The 25,684-nt window shown below is 43.9% G+C and overlaps 1 protein-coding gene across 2 annotated transcripts in view; it reads right to left on the bottom strand.

Annotated features, from left to right (window-relative positions):
- The window catches only part of F8 (coagulation factor VIII), a 158,942-nt gene that overhangs the window by 122,756 nt on the left and 10,502 nt on the right, over positions 1–25,684 (bottom strand). For both annotated transcript variants that reach the window (XM_004606583.3, XM_055120894.1), the window contains exons 2-4: positions 12,217–12,338; positions 8,135–8,257; positions 982–1,194 (exon numbers count right to left, since the gene is read on the bottom strand). In XM_004606583.3, coding sequence (XP_004606640.3) covers positions 982–1,194; positions 8,135–8,257; positions 12,217–12,338 — 458 coding nt within the window. The remainder of the gene's footprint in view (positions 1–981; positions 1,195–8,134; positions 8,258–12,216; positions 12,339–25,684) is intronic.

Raw genomic sequence — 25,684 nt, 5'->3', positions numbered from 1 at the left:
GCGCCATTCTTCCCAAATTGCTGCATATTCTACCCAGAAGATGTCTTAATCTCACCCTTTGGGAGGTTTTTGCAGCCTCTGTCACAGAAAAATAGTTGCTTAAATCCTTGGCCTTGTGATTGAACTCAATCTCAAGCCCCAACCCTCTCTCCTGATTAGTGCTACTGCAGCCAACCCATGCTAAGGTGCTTTCAAGCAATCACCTCATGAACATACCAAAAGCAAATGTTAGTCTCCTCATCATGGGAAATTCCGGGGCTCTTAGGAGCTCTGTGCCAGGAACCAAGTGTAAATGAGAAATCATGAGAGACTCCATTTTGTTCCTACACATACACTTTTTATAAGCATCTCTGCCCCCAGGTCTTTGCCCTGCCCCTCAGTCCTAAGAGATGTTCTCAGTGTCAGTGTTTGATGTTGCACCAGGTCCAGTGAGAGGTGGAGGGAGGGAGAAGAGAAAACAAAAGGCCTCTGAGAACATGCATCTCAGTCACAGGTTCCCATTTACCTCCATGCCATCGGTCCTAACCGCGTCTTTTGATCTCTTTTGAGATTTATGGGTCTCTGAAATAAGGCAAATAATACATAAGCTTATATAGCTGAGCCAGGGGTGGTTTGTGGATGTGGCTCTCACATACCTAACTTTTGGCCATTTAATTTCTTGGTCAACTTGGCCCCAAGTTGTTGGGATCTGGCCAAAGACAAAGCAGCAATTTTGGGGTATTTGGAAGCCTGAAGGTACCATCAGGCTGCTGATGCACTCGCCCCGCAGGTACAAGTTGACCTGCTGGGGACACCATACCCCCCAGGATGGATATTTTTTCCTCTCAAAGTATAAATTATGTTCTTTTCCATGGCAGGAGGTGGTGAGAGAAAACTCTTCCAGGGGAAAGAATACTCATGTTATCTTTTATGAACAGACACAGATGTTTGTTAGCCCTTCTGTACTTACTCCACCTTCATCCTCCCCTTCCTTCCACTTACCTTCTTTACAAACCAGCAGAGCTCCGATAAGGCCTGAATTTATGTCTTTCACCAGGTTCACATGAGAAAAATATGAGTAAGTGAGACAGGGAGGATCAGAGGCCATTGGGCCATTCTCTCTCAGGACCTGCCACACATAGGTATGACTTTCACCAGGCCTGACATGGTCATCTTCCTTCTCCTTTTGGCTGGTCTGATCCTCATATTCAGCACCTAGAGCAATAGAGGATAAAATTATCCTTTCTAGATCCATTGTCCACTCAAGGAAACAGACCAAGTTCATTGTCACCAGTAGATTCTACACAACCTTCCTTTTCAGGTTAATTTGGAAGATTAACAAGGAGTACTTTGGCATGGGGAAAGTCATATATGGAAAGATACTTGGTTGAGTAGTTCTCCCTGAGACCTTCAGAGTCTCAGCAATAATGTCTCTTCCATTAGTGCATTTTCTTACCCAAATCAAGTCAGTGCAATTCAAGAGTCACTGGGAAGGTACCTTGTCCCTGTCTCCTTAATTGCACCACTGAGCATCAGGGAAAGGAGGCAAACACTTTGGTTTTTAGGTTTTGATTTTTGTGCCATACCTAGCATGCTCCAAGCCTAGTCCTGGCTTTGTGCTCGGGATTGACCTCTGTTGGTGCTCAGGGGCCTATATGTGGTGTTGTGAATTTGAACCAGGGTCAGCCCCATACGAGGCAAGCACCTTAACTTCTGTACTGTTTCCAACCCCAGGGTTTCTTTTTTTTCTTTTTTCTTTTTGGGTCATACATCTGGCAATGCACAGGGGCCACTCCTAGCTCATGCACCCAGAAATTACTCCTGGTGGTGCTCAGAGATGCTGGGAATCAAACCCAGGTTGGGCACGTGCAGGGCAAACACCCTATCCACTGTGCTATCGCTCCAGCCCAACCCCAGGCTTTCTTTCACGATCACGATAATGAAATCCCGTTGATCGTCAATTTCTTAAGCGGGTTCAGTAACCTCTCCATTCGTCTTATCCACTCGAGGCTTTCTTTAATAAACAACAAACATACTTTAACTTATTTCTTCTCAGAGGAACCAGAGCCTTGGATCAGTGCACAATGTAGCAACAGCCACTCATTCATTTGAGTCTTTACTGAGAAACTAAAGATGGCCAGGACAGTGGAGCCGGTGGACAGGCAAGTAAACAAGTTTCCTATGCTTCAGTAAAGCCTGACGAAGGAGAAGAAATTTTGTATGGAACACGAAAGACAAACACATTTCTTCTCTCCCGTGTGCTTAATAGAAATAATTTAGTATTTCTGTAATGTATGTATTAGAAAATTATATTTAAAATAATGCCAATTTGGGGCTGGAGAGATAGCACAGCGGGTAGGGCGTTTGCCTTGCACGCGGCCGACCCAGGTTCGAATCCCAGCATCCCATATGGTCCCCTGAGCACAGCCAGGGGTAATTCCTGAGTGCAGAGCCAGGAGTAACCCCTGTGCATCGCCAGGTGTGACCCAAAAAATAAAAATAAAAAAAAAAATAAAATAATGCCAATTTGGGGCTGGAGCAATAGCGCAGCGGGTAGGGCGTTTGCCTTGCACGCGGCCGACCCGGGTTCAATTCCCAGCATCCCATATGGTTCCCTGAGCACCGCCAGGAGTGATTCCTGAGTGCAGAGCCAGGAGTAACCCCTGTGCATCGCCAGGTGTGACCCAAAAAGCAAAAAAAAAAAATGCCAATTTTTACCATTTTTTCCTTTCAACACACTTTCTCTTATATTAAAGCATTTCGTCATTTTTGTCAGTCTGTTTGGGGGTTCTGTTTGTTGGTTTGTTTTTGTGCTGGCTGCCAGGGAGCCAACCCAGGGCCTCACACTTGCAAGGCAGGTGCTCGACCACTGAGCCACATCCCTGGCTGATGATAAAGTATTTTGATGCAAATTATATACATGATATTAATCCAGATCCATATATATATGTGTATATATATATATATATATTTCCAAATCTCTAAAAACATTTCCCATTTAAATACAATGACATTAGTACATCTAACAAAATTAACCATGATTCTTTGTGTCATCAAATACCAAGCAAGATTTAATTTGTTCTTTGGTACTCTTGTAGAGGTTCTCAAATGTTTTCGGCCTATTGTTTCCCTTTCTGAAAAATACTCAGAACCCCCTAGAAATCTAACTTAACTTTTTTAAGTGAGAAGCATAAAACACTCCTCAATTGCAGCCAAGGCTTCTCCTGACCCTCTGGATGGTTCTAACACCCGGGGAGGGTGTTGACCACTCTGAGGAACTCTGCTTTTATATGTAGGTTGTCCAAGCCAGAATTCAATCAAGGGCCACAAAGGAATTGAATTGTTTAAGCCTGCGGTCTCTTCATCTTTAGCACTGTTTAGTTTATGTTCTTGTTTTTGTTTTGTTTTGTGTTGTTTTTTGCCACACCCAGCAGTGCTCAGCGTTACTCTCATCTGTGGGAGACTATGCAATACTGAGGGTCAAACCTGAGCCTCCTGCATGTCAACTATTAACTCAGGACTTTGAACTATCACTCTGGCCGCAGAAGTCTCTATTTTTAATGATATTAATCTACTGATGATGCCTGCTTTATGAGAAAACCCCATGTAATTGCTTTGATGAATTGATTGCTTTTTCCTGGGGTTGTTCATTCTCCTCTTCTGTACCCTATATGTTCCTTCAGTTGGAAGTTGAAGAGCCTGGTCAGATTCAAGTTCAACAGTGTTTTGAATGAACTATATATGAGACATGGTGCAAAGTTCCTGAGACCCTGCCACCCAATGGCAGACAGATAGTACCTGGATGTCTGCATTGATGTTAGATATGAGCGCTGGACTAGCCTGATACCTAAATTCTGAACTGAGTATCTTCTTCCTGGCATCCAAAAGAAGACTTCACCATACAAATGCTCATGTCCACATTAGCCATTGACCTAGGGGCTTAATGCCAGCTGAATTGCTTTGCCATCACCCCTGAATCTCAGATCACGTCATGGCGCATAACTTAGTGTGTATCTCTAGCCCACGATTCTTTTTAGTAGTGGTTAATATCCTTAAATTCTTAAGTTAGCTCCAGATTATACAGCCAGAGTCCTTAGTGGCTTATGGGCTTGTGCAATGTCCCCTCCCTATTTTGACCACTTTTAGGTTTCTTTGTTTCAGGCTTATCTTTTCATTTTCCCTTCTAAGAACTGGAACAAGTTATTTCTCCCAGGGGCCCTAGTTCTATTCAGTGCAAAAACAATACTGAAGAAAAAAAACATGGACACTCCATTGCTGGCTGTTAATAAATACTCATTGCTTCCGGTCATTTCAGTAAATCAGAGTTAAAGGCATCGTCTCTACCAACTCCCCAAGCTTCACAGGCTCACAATGGTCTCTAGCTTTTCAGCTCAGCGTGGGTGTTCAGGGCACAGCCTTTTGAGACCCTCTTATCCCACTGTGGCAATCTGAGAGAGGGCCTCTCCCTCAGAATAGCACAGATCCTTGCTAGGACTCTCACCAGTCCAGGCTCATCTCTGATGTGCAGGTGAGTGAAACCCTCTTCAAAGAATAGGGGCACCACTTGCAGCAGGTATGAGGGACAGTTGATGTCAACAGTTCTTGTGTCTGGTAGACTCTGGAGCCTTTTAGAGAGACTGCCTAACCCAGGGAGTGGACTGAATGATTTTGGATTCGTGAATGGCTTGGGATAAAATTCCAGATAGTTGATAGTTTGGAACATGGAAGGAGGGGATCATAGAGGGGCACAGGTTAGGTTGAAACTGCATTTACAATGCTTAATTTCTTAAAATGAAGAAAAGATGAAGATTGTCGAAGGCAGGTGATACTACGCATTTGTGTACAATATTATTTCTTATGTCTTTTTGGGTGATGGAAGATGTCATCCAGGTCATAGTTGGAGATGTTCATGAGATATTCCTGGCTCTGCTCAGAAGTGAGCCCTAATGGTACCCAGGTATGTGGTGCTTGGGTTAGAATTGGGGTGAGTCCCGAGGATGCAAAAAAGCACAGTAGAAATGACATCTGTACCTATCTATATGTTCATTGTAGCACTGTTTACAATAACCAAAATCTGGAAACAGCCCAAGTGCCCTAGAACAGATGACTGGTTAAAGAAACTTTGGTACATCTACACAAATGAATACTATTCAATTGTTAGGAGAGATGAAGTCATGAAGTTTGTTTATAAATGGATAAACATGGAGAGTGTCATGCTAAGTAAAATGAGTCAGAAAGAGAGGGACAGACATAGAAGGACTGCGCTCATTTGCAGAATATATGATAACATCACATGAGGCTGACACCCAAGGACAGTAGATACAAGGGCCAGGAGGATTTCCCCATGGCTGGAAGCCTGCTTCATGAGCAGAGGGGAGAAGGCAGATGGAATAGAGAAGGGATCACTAAGAAAATGATGGCTGGAGGAACCAGTCGGGATGGGAGATACATGCCGAAAGTATCTCCTTCCCCTCTGACCCAGTATTCTTGGTTCTATGAAGGCAGATGAAGTAGAACTGTTGGGGTGGGTGGGCATGCTCCCAAAGGAGAAATTGGGGCACTCCACAAACTTAGTGGTTTGGAATAATGACAAGGTTCTTGACTTTCTGACAGGGTCATCCACTAGCTCCCCAAAGGTATGCCTGGACCAGCTGCATCCAGAAGAGCCCCATGGCATGGGTCATGCAGAAAGCAGCACACCTTCTCCTCCTGCCTCTTCAGAACTGAAACCTCCCACAAATGTTCAGGGTGGAGGCACTTTCTGTGGCCCAGCAAGAGCCATGGAGGAGTTCAGGTGGAGTGAGGCATCCAAGCTAGAGCACTTCCTCTCCAGGAAGGGGCTAGTCCAGCCTCAAAGAACTTGGCCGACTGGAATGTGAGATAAGCCACACCAGGAGCCACAGCTTCAGTCACATATCAGGGGAGCAAAGGAAAGTCTGCCTATTGAGACAGGGCAAGCCCCGCTTGTGACAGTAGCCACATTAGGAAGAGTAAAAATCCATAGGTAAAATGAACTTTATTAGTGTAGAGTAGCTAACCAGATTCTCCCAACCATCATCATTTCAGCATGGAGTCAAGATCAAACACGAATGGGAAAGATCTTTGAAACCGAGGGTGCATTTTCCTACATGTCTTAGCAAGGACTCAATGCATTTTAAAGGCTCAAAAACCCTGAGTGGTTCACAATCACATTGGTCACTCTATCATGTTAATCGTCACATGTATCAGATCTTTAAAATTTTTGATTTCTTGGAAGTGGAAAGATAGTATAGCAGGTATGGCACTTGTCTTGTACCTAGCCAAGTCAATTCCTGAGCACTGCCTATCATCCTCTGAATACTTTGAGGAGTGATTTCTAAGCACAGAGCCAATAGCAAGTCCTGAGAACTGCTGGGTGCAGCCCCCAAACCAACAACAAATAAATAAAATTTTTATTTCTTCAGAGCTACAGAAATATCACAGTGGGTATGGTGCTTATCCTAATTGTAGGCAACCTGGGTTTGATCCCCAACACCCCACACCCTCCCCTAAATCCTTCCAGGAGCGATCACTGAGCACAGAGCCAGGAGTAACCCCTGAGCACAACCAGGTGTGACCCCAAAACAAAAGTAAATAAATTAAAAAATTAATTTATCCAATGTTATCATAAAATAAAAAGGAAAAACTGTGTTAGCCATTCTTGTCTGCACTTATCTTCAGAAAAAAATTCCCATTTTATACCAGTTGCATGTGCTTCTATAAGATACAGCCAAGCTCAGGTCCTTCTGATTTTCCATGCCTTTCCAACTCTTATTCTGTATCTAGATATTCAGGATAAACTGGATAGTGTAGGAGTGGCAGAGAAAGTGGGTTTCCCCATTTCTGTCCTATGCCTACAAAGGAGCCATTTGAATATTTTTAAAAATAGGAGCTAACATCTCCTAAGATGTTGATAAAATCTGTTAACCCCAAGACATCCATGCACCTCAATAAAAATGAGGGATGGGGGGATGGAGCAATAGTACAGTGGGTAGAGCATTTGCCTTGCACACAAATATCCTGGGTCCAATTCCCAGCACCTTATATGTTTCCCAGCACCCCTCCAGGAGTGATCCATGACTGCAGAGCCAAGATTCAGCCCTGTGCACCACTGGGTATGGCCCTCCAAAAAAAAAAAAAACATGGGAGAAAATGTGGAAAGAGAATCCATGCACCAATAGAATCTTCATCTTGCCTTATATCTAGATTTAGTTTTAAATTATCATTTTACTTAGTAAAAATAGCCTCTTTCTCACTCTTGGATGAAGGGAGAACTCATTGGTATAACTTGAATAAGGTACCACCTCTGAACTAATCAACAGTGACCAAGAGGGAGGGAATTTGGGTAAACTTTCAGACAAATCATTTTGACTGGAGCTTTAAGGCAATGTCAAGTTCCAGTTTAAATGGCACAATTCCAATGTGGGGAAACATAAGGAACATGTGTAATTCTTGGAAGAAAAAACAGCTGATATCTACTACACCTGGCTCTTGAACATTTACTACACCTGGCTCTTGAGCATTTACTACAGGCTACGCTCCATGTCATAACTAAGGATGAAATAATGAAATAATAAACAAGACAAACACTGCCTCTGCCTTGACAACTGTACATATTAGTAAGTTTAAGAGACGGAAATAAAGTTCCATTAGGCTCTCAAAATGTTTTGGGAAACCTGCAATTTTTACAACTGAGAACAAATGGTTTCTCTATATGCTGATAATAATATCATCTGAAGTGTTAAAGTTTAAAGGCTTGTCTTGATGCTTAACACTTCTCTGAGGGAAGGCCAGCGAAGATTGATGATGAGCATGAGTGTAATCAGTGGCCAGTCTAGCTCTGGTTGTGTTAGTCTATTCATTTTTCCTTGCATTGCCTTTTCTTGGTAGTAGATGTGATCTTAGAAGACAGATATGACATTTTTTGGTCTACTCCAGCCTCCAAAACAATCAGCAGTAACCTGTTACTCTCTGCCTCCTGCTATCCCAGTTATATGAATCCACATTGCACTATAGGTTTCCAACCATCACATATAAGAACGGATCTAATATCTTCAATTATACATGCACCACCATCCACAAGCACACATTCACTCTCCCATTCCTGGGATGATAGCATAATCAGACCTTTTCTTACCCTCAGAAGCTTTCCAGTAGGACACACCAACAGCATGAAGACTGACAGGATGAGAAGCCATATTCTTAAGTGTAATGACCACTGTATCATGAACCTCTGCCCAGATGGTAGGACCCAACAGACCTGTAAGAACAAGGCATCCCACAGAGTCACTTTTAAGGTGGCAATTCAGAACGCCTATTATTATCAAAGTGATAGGCCAAGTCACAGTGGAGAAACATAATCTATGATTATTGATTTAAAAAGTAGTAGTTGAGGGGCTGGAGCGATAGCACAGCGGGTAGGGCGTTTGCCTTGCATGCGGCCGACCCGGGTTCGAATCCCAGCATCCCATATGGTCCCCTGAGCACCGCCAGGAGTAATTCCTGAGTGCAGAGCCAGGAGTAACCCCTGTGAATCGCCAGGTGTGACCCAAAAAGCAAAAAAAGAAAAAGTAGTAGTTGAGACAGATGAATGGATTATAGAAACATGGTACATTTATACAGCAGAATACAATGCAGCTGCAAGGAATGATGAAATCATCCAATTTGTGCAACATGGTTGGAACTCGGAGATATTATGATGACTGAAGTAAGTTAGAAGAATAAAGACAAACACAGGTGACTTGGCTATTTTTACTCATTTGTGCTATATAGAATACTGGGTGAGGAAATGTAGTAAATGATTTTACTCATTTGTGGTATATATAATACTGGGTGAGGAAATGTATTATAGTAAAAGGGGGTTGCCTAGATCACCCTTGACCCCAATGTTTAGAGAGGAGAACAAATAAGGAAAGAAATTAAGGGAGGAAGACGATAAGGGGAAGTAATGGGTGAACAGGCACCAGGGCTTCAGTTATTACCAGTGATATGGATGAAGGATATGGCAATATACCAAAACACAGACTTAACAAAACTAAAAACATGAAATATAAGTTGCAACCACTGGAACTTTATAACGTGCTGTCAAGTTGCCAGGTGGATATGGGGTGGGGTTTCGAGTGGGGAAGGAATATGGGAACACTGGTGGAGGGAAGTTCACACGAAAATGGAATTGGTATTTAAATATTATATGAATTAAATAAACTGTCAATAACTTTGTAAATCAATGCTTTAATGATTTTTAAAGTAGTGGTTGAGGCCCAAGTCATAGGACAGTGGGTAGAGTGCTTGTCTTGCATAGAGCAGACATGGGTTCGATCCCTGGCATCCCATATAGGCCTCCTTACCCAGCCAGGAGTGATATCTGAGTACAGAGCCAGGAGTAAGCCTGGGAGTATCCCCTAAAGCTGTGAGTATACCCTAAAAAACAATATATATACATAATATACATAGTAGTTGAGGGGCAAGACAAATAGTGCAGTGAGTAGGGCTCTTTCCTTGCACACATTTGGTCCAGGTCCCATCCTGGCACCATATATGGTTCCTCAAGACTGCCGGGAATGATCCTTAAGCATAGAGTCATAGAAGTAAGGTCCGAGCACAACAAGGAGTGGTCCAAAAATCCAAAAAAAGTAGTCAAATGGTTAAATGCACAAGAGCTATCACCAATTCAGCTTCATGGTTGTTCTGAGGACAGATTATTGGCATTCGTTTAAGTTAATAGTTGAGTTCATGTTCTAACTTCTGTGACTTGTCCTAGGAATAGGAGATGCTGTAGGTTATAGGATAGATTGCATAGATTGCATCACAGAAACATGAAGCATTTTGAAAATGAACTACATAGGACTGGAGAGATAGGTAAATCAACTGAGGACATGCTTTGTATGTTGGATGTCTGGATTCAATCTTGGCATCAAATGGTTCCCTGAGTACCACCAGGAGAAGCAGTGAGTGGCCCAACATCCCTCCCACTGAAAAAGAAAAGAATTGAAGCCAGAGAGATAGAACAGTGGTGATGTTGATTGCAGCTGACCTTAGTGCTATCAGGCATCACATGGTCTGGGATCACTGGGTCCAGGCCAGATGTTATATGAGCACTGCTAGATGTGGCTACGGAGGTCCCTGAGCATTGCTGGAGCACCCAAGTATATCCTGGTACCATAACGCTTGAACATCACTGTACCCACTGTATCAAACTACCAGTCTGGTTGGTGGAGAATTTCCAGGAGGTATCCCCAATCTGCTAAGAACTGCTTGGGAGATTTCTCCCAAGAAAAGAAAAAGGCTAGAAGATAGCAAGTGGGAGTGGGGAGAAGAGAGATAAGAAGCAATAAGGGGGTTAAGGGTCAAGGTACATTGGTAGTGTTAGGAATGCTAGAGCTAAATATCCAAACCACAGAGCCAGCAACACTGAAATCATGAGACCCAAACTTCAATAACCAAATTATAAAAGGTGCTGGTCAAGATGGCAGGTTGTGAGGGCTGTGGGAGGATGGTATGAGAGGATACCTGGGAACACTGGGAAAGGGAAGTTGAGACTGATTGCAGGATCAGTGATGGAGAGAGAAAAAGAGCAAGGAGCCGAGACTGGCTGCTGAGACGTTAGCTGGTGAAACTAGGCAAGAGTTAGGCCATGATGCCAGGAATGAGACAGAAGTCAAGAGTCTGAGCTAGATACTCATTGAGAAGATGCTTCTGAATGCTCTGTTGGGTGAACTAGCTTTGATGAGGTGAAAACACGTGCACTCTCCCTGCCCTGCGATTTGAGCCATCCCAAATCTTCCCAGCAATCTTCATGGATGAAGATTATTACTTGTTATTAGTAAGGCCTAGCCAGCCTCACATTAAACTTTGGATGCCAGCTGAAACTTGAAGGCTTGGAAATGGAGATGGAAATGCCTGTCATGGAAAAGATACTTTGCTTGGCAGCACTGGGTGCTCCCCATTTCTCCCACGGAGCCGTGCAGAGGATAGGACTGGGGAAGGGGTCTTGGCGACAGGTTCCCTCCTGCAAGGAGCAGTGGCAATGGGACTTCAGTTCCCCCCTCCTGCTGGCAGTGGCACATGCCAAGAGTCTGGCCCTTTGTCTCTGAGGGAGCTTAATGACTTCTCTGATCTTTCTCACTCCACATCTGGAGCCTGCTCTCCTCTTTCCACCAGTTACCTATGTCTCCTGAGTTCTGTTTCTGGGAGAAAAATCACATGAACCTTTTCTGCTATGGTCACCTTGCCTCAGAAGGCAGACCTTGAGACAGTACTTCCTGTGACAAGACATGTCCTGTGACCTTCCAGGCCTCACACCTACCACCGGCCTGTGTGGCAAGTTCCTGTGATGGCCACACTCCCTGTTACACCATCAGGACAAGTCAGAGCACTAGTCAGAGTCTCTCAGGCTCCCTGTGGTTCTCTGGGTTCTTTTCTCACTACAGCTTCACATGTGGGGATGTGACACAGAAAATGCTTTCCACAGAAATCCTCATGTCTCAACTGGCTGCAAAGTTCCCATCTCCTCTCAGGCAGGTGTGGAAGCATGAGGGATTAAGGGCTGCAGAGTCAGCTGAGTATTGTAGCCCTCAGAAGCCTGCCTAGGTGGGTCAACACCCCGTTTCAGAATAACGGGAGAAATGCCACTTAGAGTCTCCCCAACCATTCAAAGGTAGGAGAAAGCTCACCTGACAGTTTGTTGCCTGCTTGTTTCACATCTGAATAAAGATGTCAAGCAAGCAGTCTGAATTGCAATATGGTATGGAGACTTGTTGGCCTGTATAGGTGAGATATAATATTTTCATGTTTTATTTGGATGGCCCCAAGCAGTGCTCAGGGGAGCTCAGGGTCAGTCGCAGCATGACTTGGTCAACTAAGCCAGAATGGTGTGAACCTGGAGGGCCACCCCAGCAGTGCTCAGCAAAGTGTCCCTGAGCTGGAGCTCTCTCCTGCCTCTCACAGGTGATAATTTAGACCTCAGAGGCTGGATAAGATCTGCCAGCCACAGAAGGTAGAGAAAATACCAAGTGACCTCAGGTACCAGATTCAAGGTGTTCTAATTTCCTGGGAATAAGAGTGGCAGGAGAGCCTAGTAAAGGAAAAACATGCAGCTAGAATGTTTCTTCCTGGGTGGAAGAAAGGAATAGTTAGTCAATGGAGCATTTGTCACAGACTGAGGTGCCTTTCTGGGAAGAAAATACCCAGTTGCATAATAGTCAACATTGGTTACATTACCCATCCAGGGTGGCCTGGGTTTGACGACGTTGAAAAGGTCATCTGTGAACTCCACAAACACAGTTTTGGGGTACAGGACTGAGGTGTTGACTGGAAACGATCTTGGCACTCTAGAGGCAAACCTGTGTGAGCAAAGGACAAGGCATTCAGTCGGATGGACCCTTCTCTAAAGCCATGTTGCAAAGGAGCTGGACTGAAGGCATCTGGTCCACTCTCCCATGGTCACAATGCCAGTTGGAGGCAGCATATGAAGCAGAGTCCACAGGAATGGCATTAGTGCCCTTCTAAGACACATGCCAGAAAGTCCCGTACCCCCTTCTCCATGTAAGGACAGGGGAGCAAGTAGTCCTCTTGAACATGTCCCTAGAAGATGACGTAGCCCCTATATCTGCTGACACCCAGATATGGCACAGCAAGAAATGCTGCTCTTATTTATAAGCCCCTCTGTGGACAGGGTGCTTAGTTTGCATAAGGTCAACCTGTGTTCCATCCCCAGCATCCTATACGGTTCCCCATGCACCGCCAGAAGTGATTCCTGAGTGTTGAGCCAGAAGTAACTCCTGAACATCTCTGGATGTGAACCAAAAAACAACAACAACAAAACCAAACCAAGCAGAATTGCTATCCCCACATGGCATCAGGCAGCAATCCTTTGCCAAAATAGTAACTACAGAATCCTCCAAGTTTACCTGTGAAATGGACAGATTAGGTTAATTCACCCCAAAAGACCAATGAGGGCCTGGTATGAAACTCAAGTATGTTATTTATGTGCATGGCATATGTCTTGCATATGGGAGGCCCTGGGTCCTATCGCTGGACCAGATGACCCCTGGTACCACTAAATATGTCGTCTCCTACAAATACAAATGAAGATCAATGAGAATCCTTGTGAAGAAGACCATTATAAATGGTAGAAATTAAACTTTTTGGAGATCCAAGACCACAGATGTCAACATTATTGTAAATACGTAATCTAATGTCTAATTTAAAAATAAATAAGAGAGGTGGTTGGAGGTGACTATTTGCACACACCGGTCTTCATGTGCCAACCACTCTTGTGGACCCTGGAATTAGTCTGCACACTTTGCTGTGTCATGGAGTGTTTCTTCCTGGCTGATGCTTCTGCACATCTGTTTCTTTGCTCTAACCAGATGTTACCAGTTGGTACTGTTTCACCAGGTCAAGGAAATATTGGACCAAGGAACAGACATTTGGGCAATGTAGATTCATGAAGAGAAAGCCCTGAAAGAACGTTTGCATATGTAGATTCTGGATCCAATATTGATCAGACAGAAACAAACTTGACACATACTCCCTACAGATGGACTTATAAGTATGACCATTTATTTATTTCTAAACCATACACGTGACTGACTGTTCCTGCCACTAAAGAGGAGACAGTGAGAGGCACTGGTGAAGGTCACAGCTAAGAGGCTCATGTTTACAAAAATTGTGAACTAACCTCTGGACCCATAGAATGGCTTTTCTCCCCACCCCCACACCACATTACATACATTCTAGTTACTACAGTGCTTTAACCCTGTCTACCTTCCAACAATAAATAACAAGACATACTAAAAGTTAAAAATGGAGTTTGCAGAGATGGAAGAAATAGCAGAACTAGAGTCAGATCTGGCAGGAATGTTGAAATTGTCAGAACAGTATTTTTATTTGGTTGGGTAGGGGATTACATTCAGCGATGCTCAGAGCTTACTCCTAACTTTGTGCATAGGGGCTTTGTGCTTGGGGGACCATATGTGATGCCAGGGCTTAAACTGGGATTAGGTATGTACACAGCAAGAACCTTTAACTTCTGTACTATCTCTCTGGCCCAGAGCAGAATTTTTAAATGATCAATATTCCAAGTATTTTAAAGAGAGAAGCAGACAACATGTCAGAATAGATAGATAACATAGTATAAGCATAATATAAGACTGGAGTGATAGCACAGCAGGTAGGGCATTTGCCTTGCACATGGCCGACCCGGGTTCGATTCCTTCGTCCCTCTCAGAGAGCCCGGCAAGCTAGCAAGAGTATCCCACCCGCATGGCAGAGCCTGGAAAGCTACCTGTGGCATATTTGATATGCCAAAAACAGTAACAAGTCTCACAATGGAGATGTTATTGGTGCCCGCTCCAGCAAATCAATGAGCAATGGGATGACAGTGTTACAGTGATACAATATAAGCATAAAGAGTAAGAACAAAGAGAGAATAAGAAAGAAGTATTGTGGGGTCCCACCCTGTCCAGCAGGGAGGACCCCTTGTGGGGCTGAAGAGGGGACCAGCCTAATGAACAGACACAGAGCCAGAAAGCAAGGAGGAAGAGAGAGTTTATTCTACTGGCAGTTATAATACTTATGCCTCTCTGCTGGGAGAAAATGGTGTCTGGACCCACATACAAATGCAGATTGACATGTCCTTTTGTTACAGGCATAGGTTATTGAGAAACAAATGGTGACTATAGTGGCAACCTTGCTACAAGCCTCTGTTTGAATCAGGAGAGCCAGGCTGTCTGACTAGGAAATAAGAGCCAGACTTGTAAAGCGGCTCCCTACATCTCCCCCTGTTTTGTTTTAAATTAAAAGTGGTCAGGGGAGGCATTGTCCAGATCCCTTGTGACACAAAAACTCCATTTTTGCAGGGAGAGGAGGGAAGGGATGATCGGGTCTTTGCAGGGTGCTCCTCACAGGCCCTATTAGTTCCTTCTCTTGGAGTAACCTCTATGCTATACTGGAATACCTCACAGGGAGCCGGGCTGGGGTATCAGCCCTCCCTTGCAGTGCTTTGCCTGGCAACCGATCCACAAGAATAAATCCTTGGGAGCCTGGCATCCTTCAAGGTAGAAAACTGGGGGAAGATAAGGTATTAGTCTGAACAGAGGTGTCTTTATAGGGTTTCTTCAACCTGCCCCCATGTGGGGCTTCTTTCCAGGTAAAAGTTCGTTGCTAAGGTTACCAGGGAGGTTGGGAGTGGTGATGGCCTTCTTTGGGGAACCTCCTGGGGAGGGGTTCATTATCCTCAGGGTCTGCTGATGGTTTCCTCTAGGTCTTTTGTTTTCTTGAATCTGCAAGTCTTAAGAGTCTCCTTCCCAGAGATTCTGTTAAATCTCAATTTTCATTGCCAAGTGTCTTTCCCTATCTACCTGCCTACATCATATTCCCCCCTAGAGATTTCACCACCTTAAATCTTTAAGGGGAAAATGGTCCCTGATCCATCTTCTGAAGCTGCTTCTTGCTAACAAGTGGGCACAGGCCCTGCCTATGTAAGGGGCGAAACCTCATGCTACCTTATGGGCTAAATGACTTTGTTGGGTTCCTGAAGTTACCTGAAAGAAAAGATCAGAACAATTAGACTGAGGGATGGCACTTTGAAATGATTAGACCCTGGAGATGTGGAAGGTCTTTTCTGACCTAGTAAGGACAAAATAGTTTGCTATCTTAGAAAACATAAGAGTTAAAGCAATAGAAACCAAAGCAACACAATGCCATAACCATTTCTTTTTCTTTTTTTTTTTTTTTGCTTTTTGGGTCACACCCGGCATTGCACAGAGGTTACCTCCTGTCTTTGCACTCAGGAGTTACTCCTGGCGGTGCTCAGGGGACCATATAGGATGCTGGGAATCGAACCCGAACCCGGGTCGGCCACGTGCAAGGCAAACACCCCACCCACTGTGCTATTGTTCCAGCCCCGCCATAGCCATTTCTATCATAAAAACAACGGAAAGGAGTAACTGCTTCACCCATGGTTGATAGAAAATGACTTCTTATGTCCAGATTTTTCTAGTGGCATAGAAACACCAAGCTACTTCTATCCATCCACTGAAGCTATCAATTGGAACCAGTAATTATATATTGAATATGAGCGTTTGATCATTTGCATGTCAAACTGCCAATCCTCTCCTCGGTAAATTCCTTGAAGTTATAAGTGTTAGGAAAGGAGGCCCACAACTCATTAATGAAACAGAAAGCACAGTTCTGAGTTCCTTCCCATGAAAGATGGCTTTCACTAGTGTTGGAAGCTTAGTGTAACCCTTTATCTATCAATTTCCTTTTGAAAACCTTGTTCCAATGCCTATTATTCCTCTCTTGCAGAGTATTTTAGATGAGGATTCTCTGGATGGGGTATTAATCCCATGATGGAACGAGAATTAAGAGCTGTTAAAATTCTAGTTCTCTCCAAATGACTGTGTTCATAGAACTAAAAGTGAACACTTAGATGGCCACTCTTGGCACTGTAGCCAATTGACAGGTTGGGGGAAAGCAATTAATTCTGCACTTTGAGCTGAGGTTCCCCCACTAAAGCTCTGGCTTCCAATACCCTGGTCAGACTAGTGACAGCATGTTCAACACTGAGTCTCAAAGACTAGGCTGCTTACTTTACAGTCAGCAAAACACATTTTACCTGAATTACTCAAAAGGGATACCTTTTAGATCAAGATTAGAATACATTTACTAGATCACTCTGTAGAATTTGAATCTGATTCTTTAAAAAGCAAGTTACAGAAACATGGTTTTCTCTCCACCCACCTTCATTTTAAAATTTGCCTGATGGCTCAACAAATCTGACTTGTTCTTTTGCATAAACACAGCAAGACTGGAGAACTCTCCATTTGGGGTACCCCACTATTTACTGAGAAGTCCTGGGGGTTGGCTAAAGACAGGAGGCACACCAATAACGGCATTAATCTTATGTGGCACGTCAGAGTTACCCAGGCCTGGCCATAAATGTCCCACGATGAACTGGATGGCCTCAAGTCTTTAGGTTGAACTGGAGGTGGCCTTGGGCCTCATTTTCCGTAGAGGCGTCCTGGCAGAAATGAGTCCATCCCCTCCCTTCTTCAGGGCTGGGAGAGATCCTGGTTTCCAGGGTTTTTCTTGATGCTGAGAGTAGGCCAGGCTGTGTTAGTGACACAGATTTCCGGATTCTTCATTCTCCACAGCAGTGATGATTTCCATCCTTTCCTTGAGATGGCCTGTCTCTAGGGTCCCCCTGAGGTTTGTAGGGTACTTGAAACAGTACCTGTTAAATACCTGCTCCTGTCATTTAGACCAATCCCTTGACTGTTTCCCTGAAAGAGGGCTTTGGGGTCCCATAACTGATTTTCCTGTCTGCATGAGGGATAGACCCTATTACAGAGAGGACAGACTTTTATCTGGATTTATGCAAACCAACATAGTGCCATTAAGAATAAAAAACATAATGAAGGTACAAAAGAAGAGAAAAGCAAACATTTCACTTTACTCACAGTGAGATGCAACACACCCATTTGTTGTGGGTCCTAATCAAAGAAGCTAATATCTGTAGAGAAAAAGTGTACAATTTAACATCATATTTAACCCATTCAATCCCATGTTGAAAACCTTGACTTCCCATTAATAAGAGCACTGTACTAGGAGTCCAGTGTACAGTTAAACATGTCTAATTCATTTAATCCCATTTGAAAAACCCTTGATTTTTCGCAACTTTTGAAGAATTCTATTATCTAAGAGCACTGTAACAGGAGTCCAGACAATCCAATATCTTTTCCATATATCTTACCAAAAAACGTACTAGAACAATTCTGTATGTGATTTAAAGAGTTTCTTAAAACAGTGGTCAGTTTCTTTCTTTCAAACACAACCTCAAACCTTCTATACATTCCTTTATATTCATTCTGTCCTGTAACTTTCCTTTAACCCATTTCAAAATCAACCTCACTTTAACAGGATTTCTTTCCTTTTCCCAACTGATGATATCTGCATCCATTATCTTTCTGACTTAAGACATACATCTATATTCCTTATAGTCATCCCACAAGTTTAAACTCTTATTTTACTGAACTTAGTACAACATGATCTTCCAAGTTTGGACACAAATTACCAATCATCTCGTTTAACATGACAAAACTATTCTGCAGTACTATTTCAAATAGCATTACATCAGCTCTATAGATATTCAAAAAGCTTTAGAAAGTTCTTACAACATATATTCACTTAGCAAAAGTTCACTTCACATTAGAAATTAACCAGGAGACATCTTAGAATTCTGATTTCTAGGAAAACACAGATGTAAAGATTAAAACAGTCATAAATCACCATAAAACATTAAGATTTCACATTTGTGGGGCTGGAGTGATAGCACAGCGAGTAAGGCGTTTGCCTTGCACGTGGCCGACCCGGGTTTAATTCCCAGCATCCCATATGGTCCCCTAAGCACTGCCAGGGGTAATTCCTGAGTGCAGAGCCAGGAATAACCCCTGTGCATCGCCGGGTGTGACCCAAAAAGAAAAAAAAATAATTTCACACTTGTGTATGAAGGTCTCTGAAGGTCAAGTTGATACCTGGTGACAAAGCTTTGCATGGAATAAAGTTATCAGAATAATAACATGCATTTTCACCTACTGGACAGACTGCTTAGTCTGTAAAAGTTCCCACATTTTCCATGAAATTCTCCATTCTTATCTCAAACTTTAACCAAGGTGCAATGCTATGGTTTCAGACTATCAGGCTGACACCTGAGATTAATCTATTATAATTCTTTGCTAAATAACTCTAGAAATTTTAGTTACCAAAAGTCTCAGAGACCTGGTCAACTGGGGCTCTATCCCAGGCATCACGTAGGAGTCTCTGAGTTGTGAGTGCAGAACCAGGAATAAGCCCTGAGCACAACCTGGTATGGCACAAAAACAAATAACCCAAACCACACACAATGGGGTGAAAGGAGGTAAGGCACTTGCGTTGCATGCCGCCAATTCTGGTTTGATCCTGGCAAACCATATATGCTCCATATGGCAAACCATATGGTCCCTGAGCCCCACCAGGAGTGATCCCTGAGTGTAGAGGACTGCCCACTGTAGTCCCACTGCCACACACACTCCTTATTCCTAGGCATAAAGTATTGACAAATTTTCAGAAAAACAGAGATATAGGGGAAAAAAAACCAACCTTGATGGAATCACCAGGGAACACTTTATAAATGAGAAGAGAAGGGCTGGAGCAGTAATACAGCAGGTAGTGAGCTTTTCTTGCATGCTGCCAACCTGGGTTTGATTGCTAGTATCCCACATAGACCCCCAGCCCGACAGGAGTAATCCCTGAGTATAGACTTGGGAGAAAACCCTGACCACTGCCAGGTGTGGCCCCCACACTCAAAAGGGAAAAAATTACATCTAATGTTTGTCTCCAAAACTATTCAAGCAAAGAAAAATTGAGTCAAATAGTTACAATCTTGAGAAAACCGAACAACCAGGCAGGCCTGGGAGATAGCTCAAGGGGCTAATCACATGCTTTGCATGCAGGAGGGACAAGTTTAATCTCCAGTACCACATGGTTCCCCAAATACTGCCAGGAGCAGCTCCTGAGCACTATTGGATGTGGCCAAAACAAAAACCAAAAATTTAAGAGGTCTGTATCCTGTGGGGGCTAGAGCAGGTAGGGCATCCGCCTTACATGCGGCTGACCTGGGTTGGATTCCCACCACCCTATTTGATCCCATGAATACTGTTAGGAGTAATTCTGGAATGCAAAGCCAGAAAGTAATCCCTGAGCATTGACAAATGTGGCACAATAACCCCCCAAAAGAGTTCTGTACCCCGTGAAATTATCCTTTGCAGACAAACAAAATTGACGATTCTATTACTAGCATGCCTGCCTTGCAAGAGATGTTGAAAGTAATGCTTCAGGGAGAAGGAATTTGATATGCCAGAAATTTTAATCTACATTAAATGTAAGTGCATCTGAGAGTGAATGAAGGAATGGCATCTCAGAAAAGACACACAACAACAAAGTAGACTAACAACATAGCCAGCTTCCATCTCAGCTTCCTGCCACACTGTTTTTCACACACAGGCTGTTTTTCACACCTTCCCAGGGTTTCCAGGACACTAGAGTGAGCACGTCCTCACCAGAACAGTGAAGGCCATGACAGATGACTTTCTGGACTGGCTGAAGGCCAGGGCCCAGCCTCACAGTAGGCGATCCCTTCCAGGAAGAGGAGAGGCTAGCTGGGGGATGGCTGGGAAGCCGCAGGGACCAAACAGGTTGTAGGAGCAGGAGGTCAGGGCCTCTTTCCACGCATTCCTATTATATCACAGGCTCTATGTGAATCACAACCATTTCCATTGGAGGATTGCTAGAAAGGCAAAAGTGATCTTAAGTTCTGGCTGAGCTAGCTGGATACACAGGTGCAGTTCCGATTCACTGCTGGTGGACTGTGGCAACAGGTTTGGGGCAGTGCTGTTTGTTTTAGCTGCTGGGTAGAAAGAGAGATGGGCAGAAATTTGAATACAGACCAGTGGCGGCAGCCAATGCTTGGCTACCTAATACCTACTTTGGCTACCTACTTTCTGCTTGGTCCAAAAAGTAAAGGAGTATCTGGTGGAGGGAAGCAGATACTAGTAAAGGGATTGGTGGAGGGAAGTGGGCCCTGGTGGAGGGATCATTGCTGCAACATTGATTGCCAGAAACTCAATCATAAATAACTTCGTAAGTCAAGGTGCATCGATACAAATAAGAAAGTAAAGAACCAAAAGATCAGGTTCAAGGAAGCCTGGGGCAAGGAGTGGGAACAAAAGAGAAAAAATGTTGATAATTTTGTCACATGCTACCCCATGCAGAAGTAGCCAGCAAGACAAATAGAATGCTATAGGCATGAAACAAATCATCCAGACAGGTCTACGCCAAGGCTGGTCTCAGGGAGATTTTGGGAGATGGAAGTTTACATGGAGGGTCAGGTGCCTTACGTGTCCTGATTCAGAGATGGTTCTGTAGCCCTAGTAGGAAGAGTACACAAGGCCTGCGAGATGGCTCAGTGGCTAAGGCACCTACATCAAAAGCTTGATATTTTGAGTTTTATCCATGGTGCTGCCCACATGTGCCAAGTGTAGGCTCAATAATTCTGCTCTCTAAGCCCCTGGCACCACAACAAAGACACTACAATAAAGTGTACAAGCTCATGTGAGCACATGTGTACATGCACGTTGATCCCAGCAAGCACTGCAATAAGAAAGCATGAAGGCACAACCCAAGGTGACTCTAGTGACCACGTGAGCAAGCACCACAATCACAGTGGTATGTTGTAACCACGCATGCGACCCATGGTCATAGCCAAAGCAGCAGCAGTGGAAAGGAAAGAAATTACAGAGAAGAACACAGGAGCCAGGGGCATAGTAAAAGGGGCCAGGTGCTTGCCTTACCTGCGGCAGACCGGCTTTCACCCCCAGCACTGCTGCAAGTAACTCCCAAAGCACAAATCTGGAAGTAGCACTGGGGCACCACCTGGCATGATTCCCCCAAACTCTAAGCCAAACAAAATAAAATAAAAGAATCCATAGATTTTTGAGCCAAAAAGTAGTATGGAAAGTTCTCTTTACTACCCCTCCAGCAGGGTCTGGGCTACCCCTCTCAGCAAGATCTGTTCCAGGCCTATCAATTCCCCACAACAGAAACACTAAATGAGAAGTTGGGGCACACTCGGGCATGGGGAGATGGGGAAGAGGGCCAAGAGGAGAGGTGGATTGGGTTGTACTCAGGGGCACCCAGACAAGTTGGCATCCTGCAGGACAGGTTAGAGTCAAGGGAGGGATGGGCATCCAGGAGAGGACTCCCCTGAGCCCTTCTGAGGCAGATGGCCATCCTTGATAGGTCAGTGTGTGCAGAGAGACTTAGTCCTGATGGTCCTGATGGGCCTACATCCATACAGCTTCTTGCAGGTAGGCTGAGGTGTGCTTCCTCCTTCTTGCTCCCCAGCCCAAGCTGTACCCTCCAGGTGCCATTGCCTGGGGTTTTGGACATATGTTTCCACTGTTTGTCTCCAGCTGAGAATTTCCTTCTGGAAACCCAACCTGTGAGTCAAACATAATAAAATGTGCTGGTATTTTCTCCACTTCTGAAAAACGTCCATGTCACTAACCTTGGGACACACCTGCTCAGCTTTTAGTTACTTAACATTCACTGATGCCTAGAACATTGTGTGCCCACCTCCCTTCATCCATTTGCCCTGTTTCTTTTGTTGCTCCTGGGGTTCCAACGAGCAGATTTACCAGGACTGCACCCAGCATCGGCGATAGGCATAAGGCATCAAACTTACAGCTACACACCTGCAAGGCATGTGTTTTTGTGAGTGAACAATCCCTGCCCACTCCCTCCCAGTGCCTTCCCCAGTCCTCTCCATATAATACAAATGACCTATAAGGCCTCATTTAAGAGTCAGTTTAATATGTTTGTCTGTTTCATTTCATTATTTCTTATTATTTTATATGGATTCCAAATATTTGATCACTTTCAAGGATCTGTATTTTTGCTAACAGAATGCTGTGGCCCATACTTGCTCTAGAAGTACATCTATGGTAATGACAAATACCAGCTATAAAGCAGCTGGTCACACCATTCCATCAGAGGTGGAACATTCATAGCACAGCACATTCACCCTAAATACTTCTGACTAAGGGCAGAGTGATGTTACAGCGGGTAGCACCCCATATAGTCCCCTAAGCATAGTCATCTCAGCACTGCTGGGAGTAATCCCTAAGCACAGATTCTTAAGCAGAGTGATCCTTAAACATTGAGCACCACTAGGTGTAGACCAAACATGTTCCCCAACACCAGTTGCTTTTTAAGATACTAAAACAGGTTAGCTAAAGGGAGCTTGGAAGAGCAGAAGAGAAATAGGACTGAGAGCATATAGCAACACTTTATTTCCTCTGAAGGAAGTGTGAAAAAGGAAAACAGAAGCCAGAGAAAGAATCAAGAATCAAAATTTTAAAAGAAACTGACAGATAGACAGACAGAAGGCATAGGCCCCGGGGCAGGCAGCACATGATTGGTCAGGCTGAGTGTACAAAGGACATCCTAGAAATCCCTAAGATCACAGGCAGCACCGAAGTGTGCACAGCTGTGACATGAGTCCATCCAAGCCATGTGCACCTCCCCAGCATGAGACTGTTCCCATTACAATGAACATACCCTCTTTAGCAGAGCTGTAATTTATCTGTCTCTCTCAGTTGAGGGTAATCTGCACAGTAAGGGACAAAATGTTCCAGGGCTCACAGGTTACACTCCTTTCTAACTTCTGTAGATTTTTTGTGTGTTTCCCTTGGAATTTGATAGATGAATCTTGCCAAATATGTTTGGCACCAATGTTCTCGACACAAACTGTTCTTTCACGCTTTCTCTGAAACCAATCAAGAAGACATATTCTGCTTCCTGATCTTTGCTTAAAAGAAGATGAACAGCTGCAGGAACAGATAATAGAAAACGTTATTTCCCAGAAGGCTATCTCAGACCTTGGCAGAGGCTGTCAGGATGTGTCCAGAGTCAGCCTGTCCTGTCAGTATCAAAATAATCTAGACAGTAACATGGCATCATCAAAATTAAAATGTTATCAGCTATTTTTTCCCTGCCAAATACATGTGACTGCTTACACAACAAGAGAAATCCAGATAACAAATAAATCATTTCTCCATTCAGTGCCATTTTACATTTAGGCTGCAATTAACTATGCCTTAGGCTGCACAATACTTGGAAATGCAAGACAGACTATATCAGCTATAATTATCTCAATATTAGTTATTAATAAGAGCAGTATTAAAAAGTGACTAACTGAAAAAGAAACACACCATGGAGCCCATGGGGCTGGAGAAATATAGTACAGGGGTTAGGTGCTTGCCTTGCACATAGGCAACCTTGGTTTGATCCCTGGCACCACATATGGTCCCTCGAGCACCACCAGGAATAATCCTTGAGCACAGAGCCAGGAGTGAGCCCTGAGCACCACCAGGTACATGCCCCTCAAATAAATAAAACAGGTCAAGGAGACGGTTCTAAGGGCTGGGCCTGGGTTTGATTACCACCAGTACATTGTCTCCCAAACACCTCCAGGATCAACCCCCAAGCACCAGATCAAAACCAAAACAAAACATGGGGGCTGGAGAGATAGCACAGTGGGTAGGGCGTTTGCCTTGCACGCGGCCGACCCGGGTTCAAATCCCAGCATCCCATATGGTCCCCTGAGCACGGCCAGGGGTAATTCCTGAGTGCAGAGCCAGGAGTAACCCCTGTGCATCGCCGGGTGTGACCCAAAAAGCAAAAAACAAAACAAAACAAAACAAAAAGAAGAGGGCAAGGGTTCTCTTAGATGGTTACTGACCACTTGGGTCTCTTCCTGTCATTCTCATTGCAGTTTCAGGCTACCTAGACTATGGAAGTATCTCTTTCCCACCATGGACACATATTTTATTCTGAAACCTTTTTTGATCTCACTCATGCAGGGTATAAAGAAAAATAGTAGTGGAAACTGTTTTAAATCAGTGTATTGAAGGCCTAAATAGAAGAGCCATAACTCTGAAACTCTCAGAAGAGGGGCCAGAGAGAAAGTATAGCAGGGAAGGCTCTTGCCTTGCACAAGGCCAACCTGGGTTAAATTCCCTGATATCCCATATGGTCCCCTGAGCCCTACAGGAGTGATCCCTGAGCACAGAGTCAGGAGTAAGCCCTGAGAACTGTCAGGTGTGACCCCCGGACAAAACAAAACAAAGATTCTTAGAAGAAAATACAGGTCTCTATCTTTGTGACTTTGGATTTGGCAGTAATTTCTTAGATATGACACCAAATACACAAACAGCTGAGTGAAAAAGACAAATAAATTGAACTTAACCAAAAGGGGGAAAATTTCAATTGGGAGAAAATGTTCAAAAGAAGTATATATGAAAATATACTTGCATGCAGAATTTGTGAAGAATTCGCAAACTCAACACTTAACAATAACTAGACAGGTGCTTCATGGAAAACAGACCAAACCTTTGAATGGACAGCCCAGACAGGAGACTGTGGGGACCATCCATTGCCACCAGTGAAGATACAAACAGTGTGATTGTCTCCGTTATGTGACATGAAATCAGCTGGAGACAGTGAACTCACAGAGATTTGGGAAAGTCCGGTCCCTCTGTGGTGTGTGGCCCAGTACATCCGTATTGCACCCCTGAAGCCACTCCCTGAGAGACCCAGACCCTCCTTAGTAGCTATAAAGACTTGGGCTAAATGGCTACCTACTCCAGTGTTGCATTTCCAAGCACCTGGAATGGTTCTTGCCCCAGAAATCACACTCTCAAAAATGTGCATTTTGGAGGTTCAACCAGGTTATTAGGAACTACTGTGTACCTGTCAAAGACACGTGCATTCTGAATTTGTTCCTTGAATGATTATTTATTTTTATTTTTATAAATTCCCTCTCTGCTGAGAATAGTCCACCTGTTCTAACTGCATATAAATTGGAATGGTGGGGGTAGGACACAATCAGAACTCTCTATCTACTGGACTCTTCCTCTGGGAAGTCCCCAAGTTAAACTCTGAAAAGCATTCTTCCTTCCCTCCATGCAGTGGTAATATTTACCTTTAGTTAACAGTCATCAGAGAAATGCAAATTAAACAAATAGTGGGTACCACCACACAATCATTAAAACATCTAAAATTAAATACTGGGGGCTGGAGCAAT

Source organism: Sorex araneus, chromosome X (genome assembly GCF_027595985.1).
Source record: "Sorex araneus isolate mSorAra2 chromosome X, mSorAra2.pri, whole genome shotgun sequence".
Classification (NCBI taxonomy): domain Eukaryota; kingdom Metazoa; phylum Chordata; class Mammalia; order Eulipotyphla; family Soricidae; genus Sorex; species Sorex araneus.
Note: the sequence above shows the minus strand (reverse complement) of the source record. Positions and strands in the feature narration are given on the sequence as shown.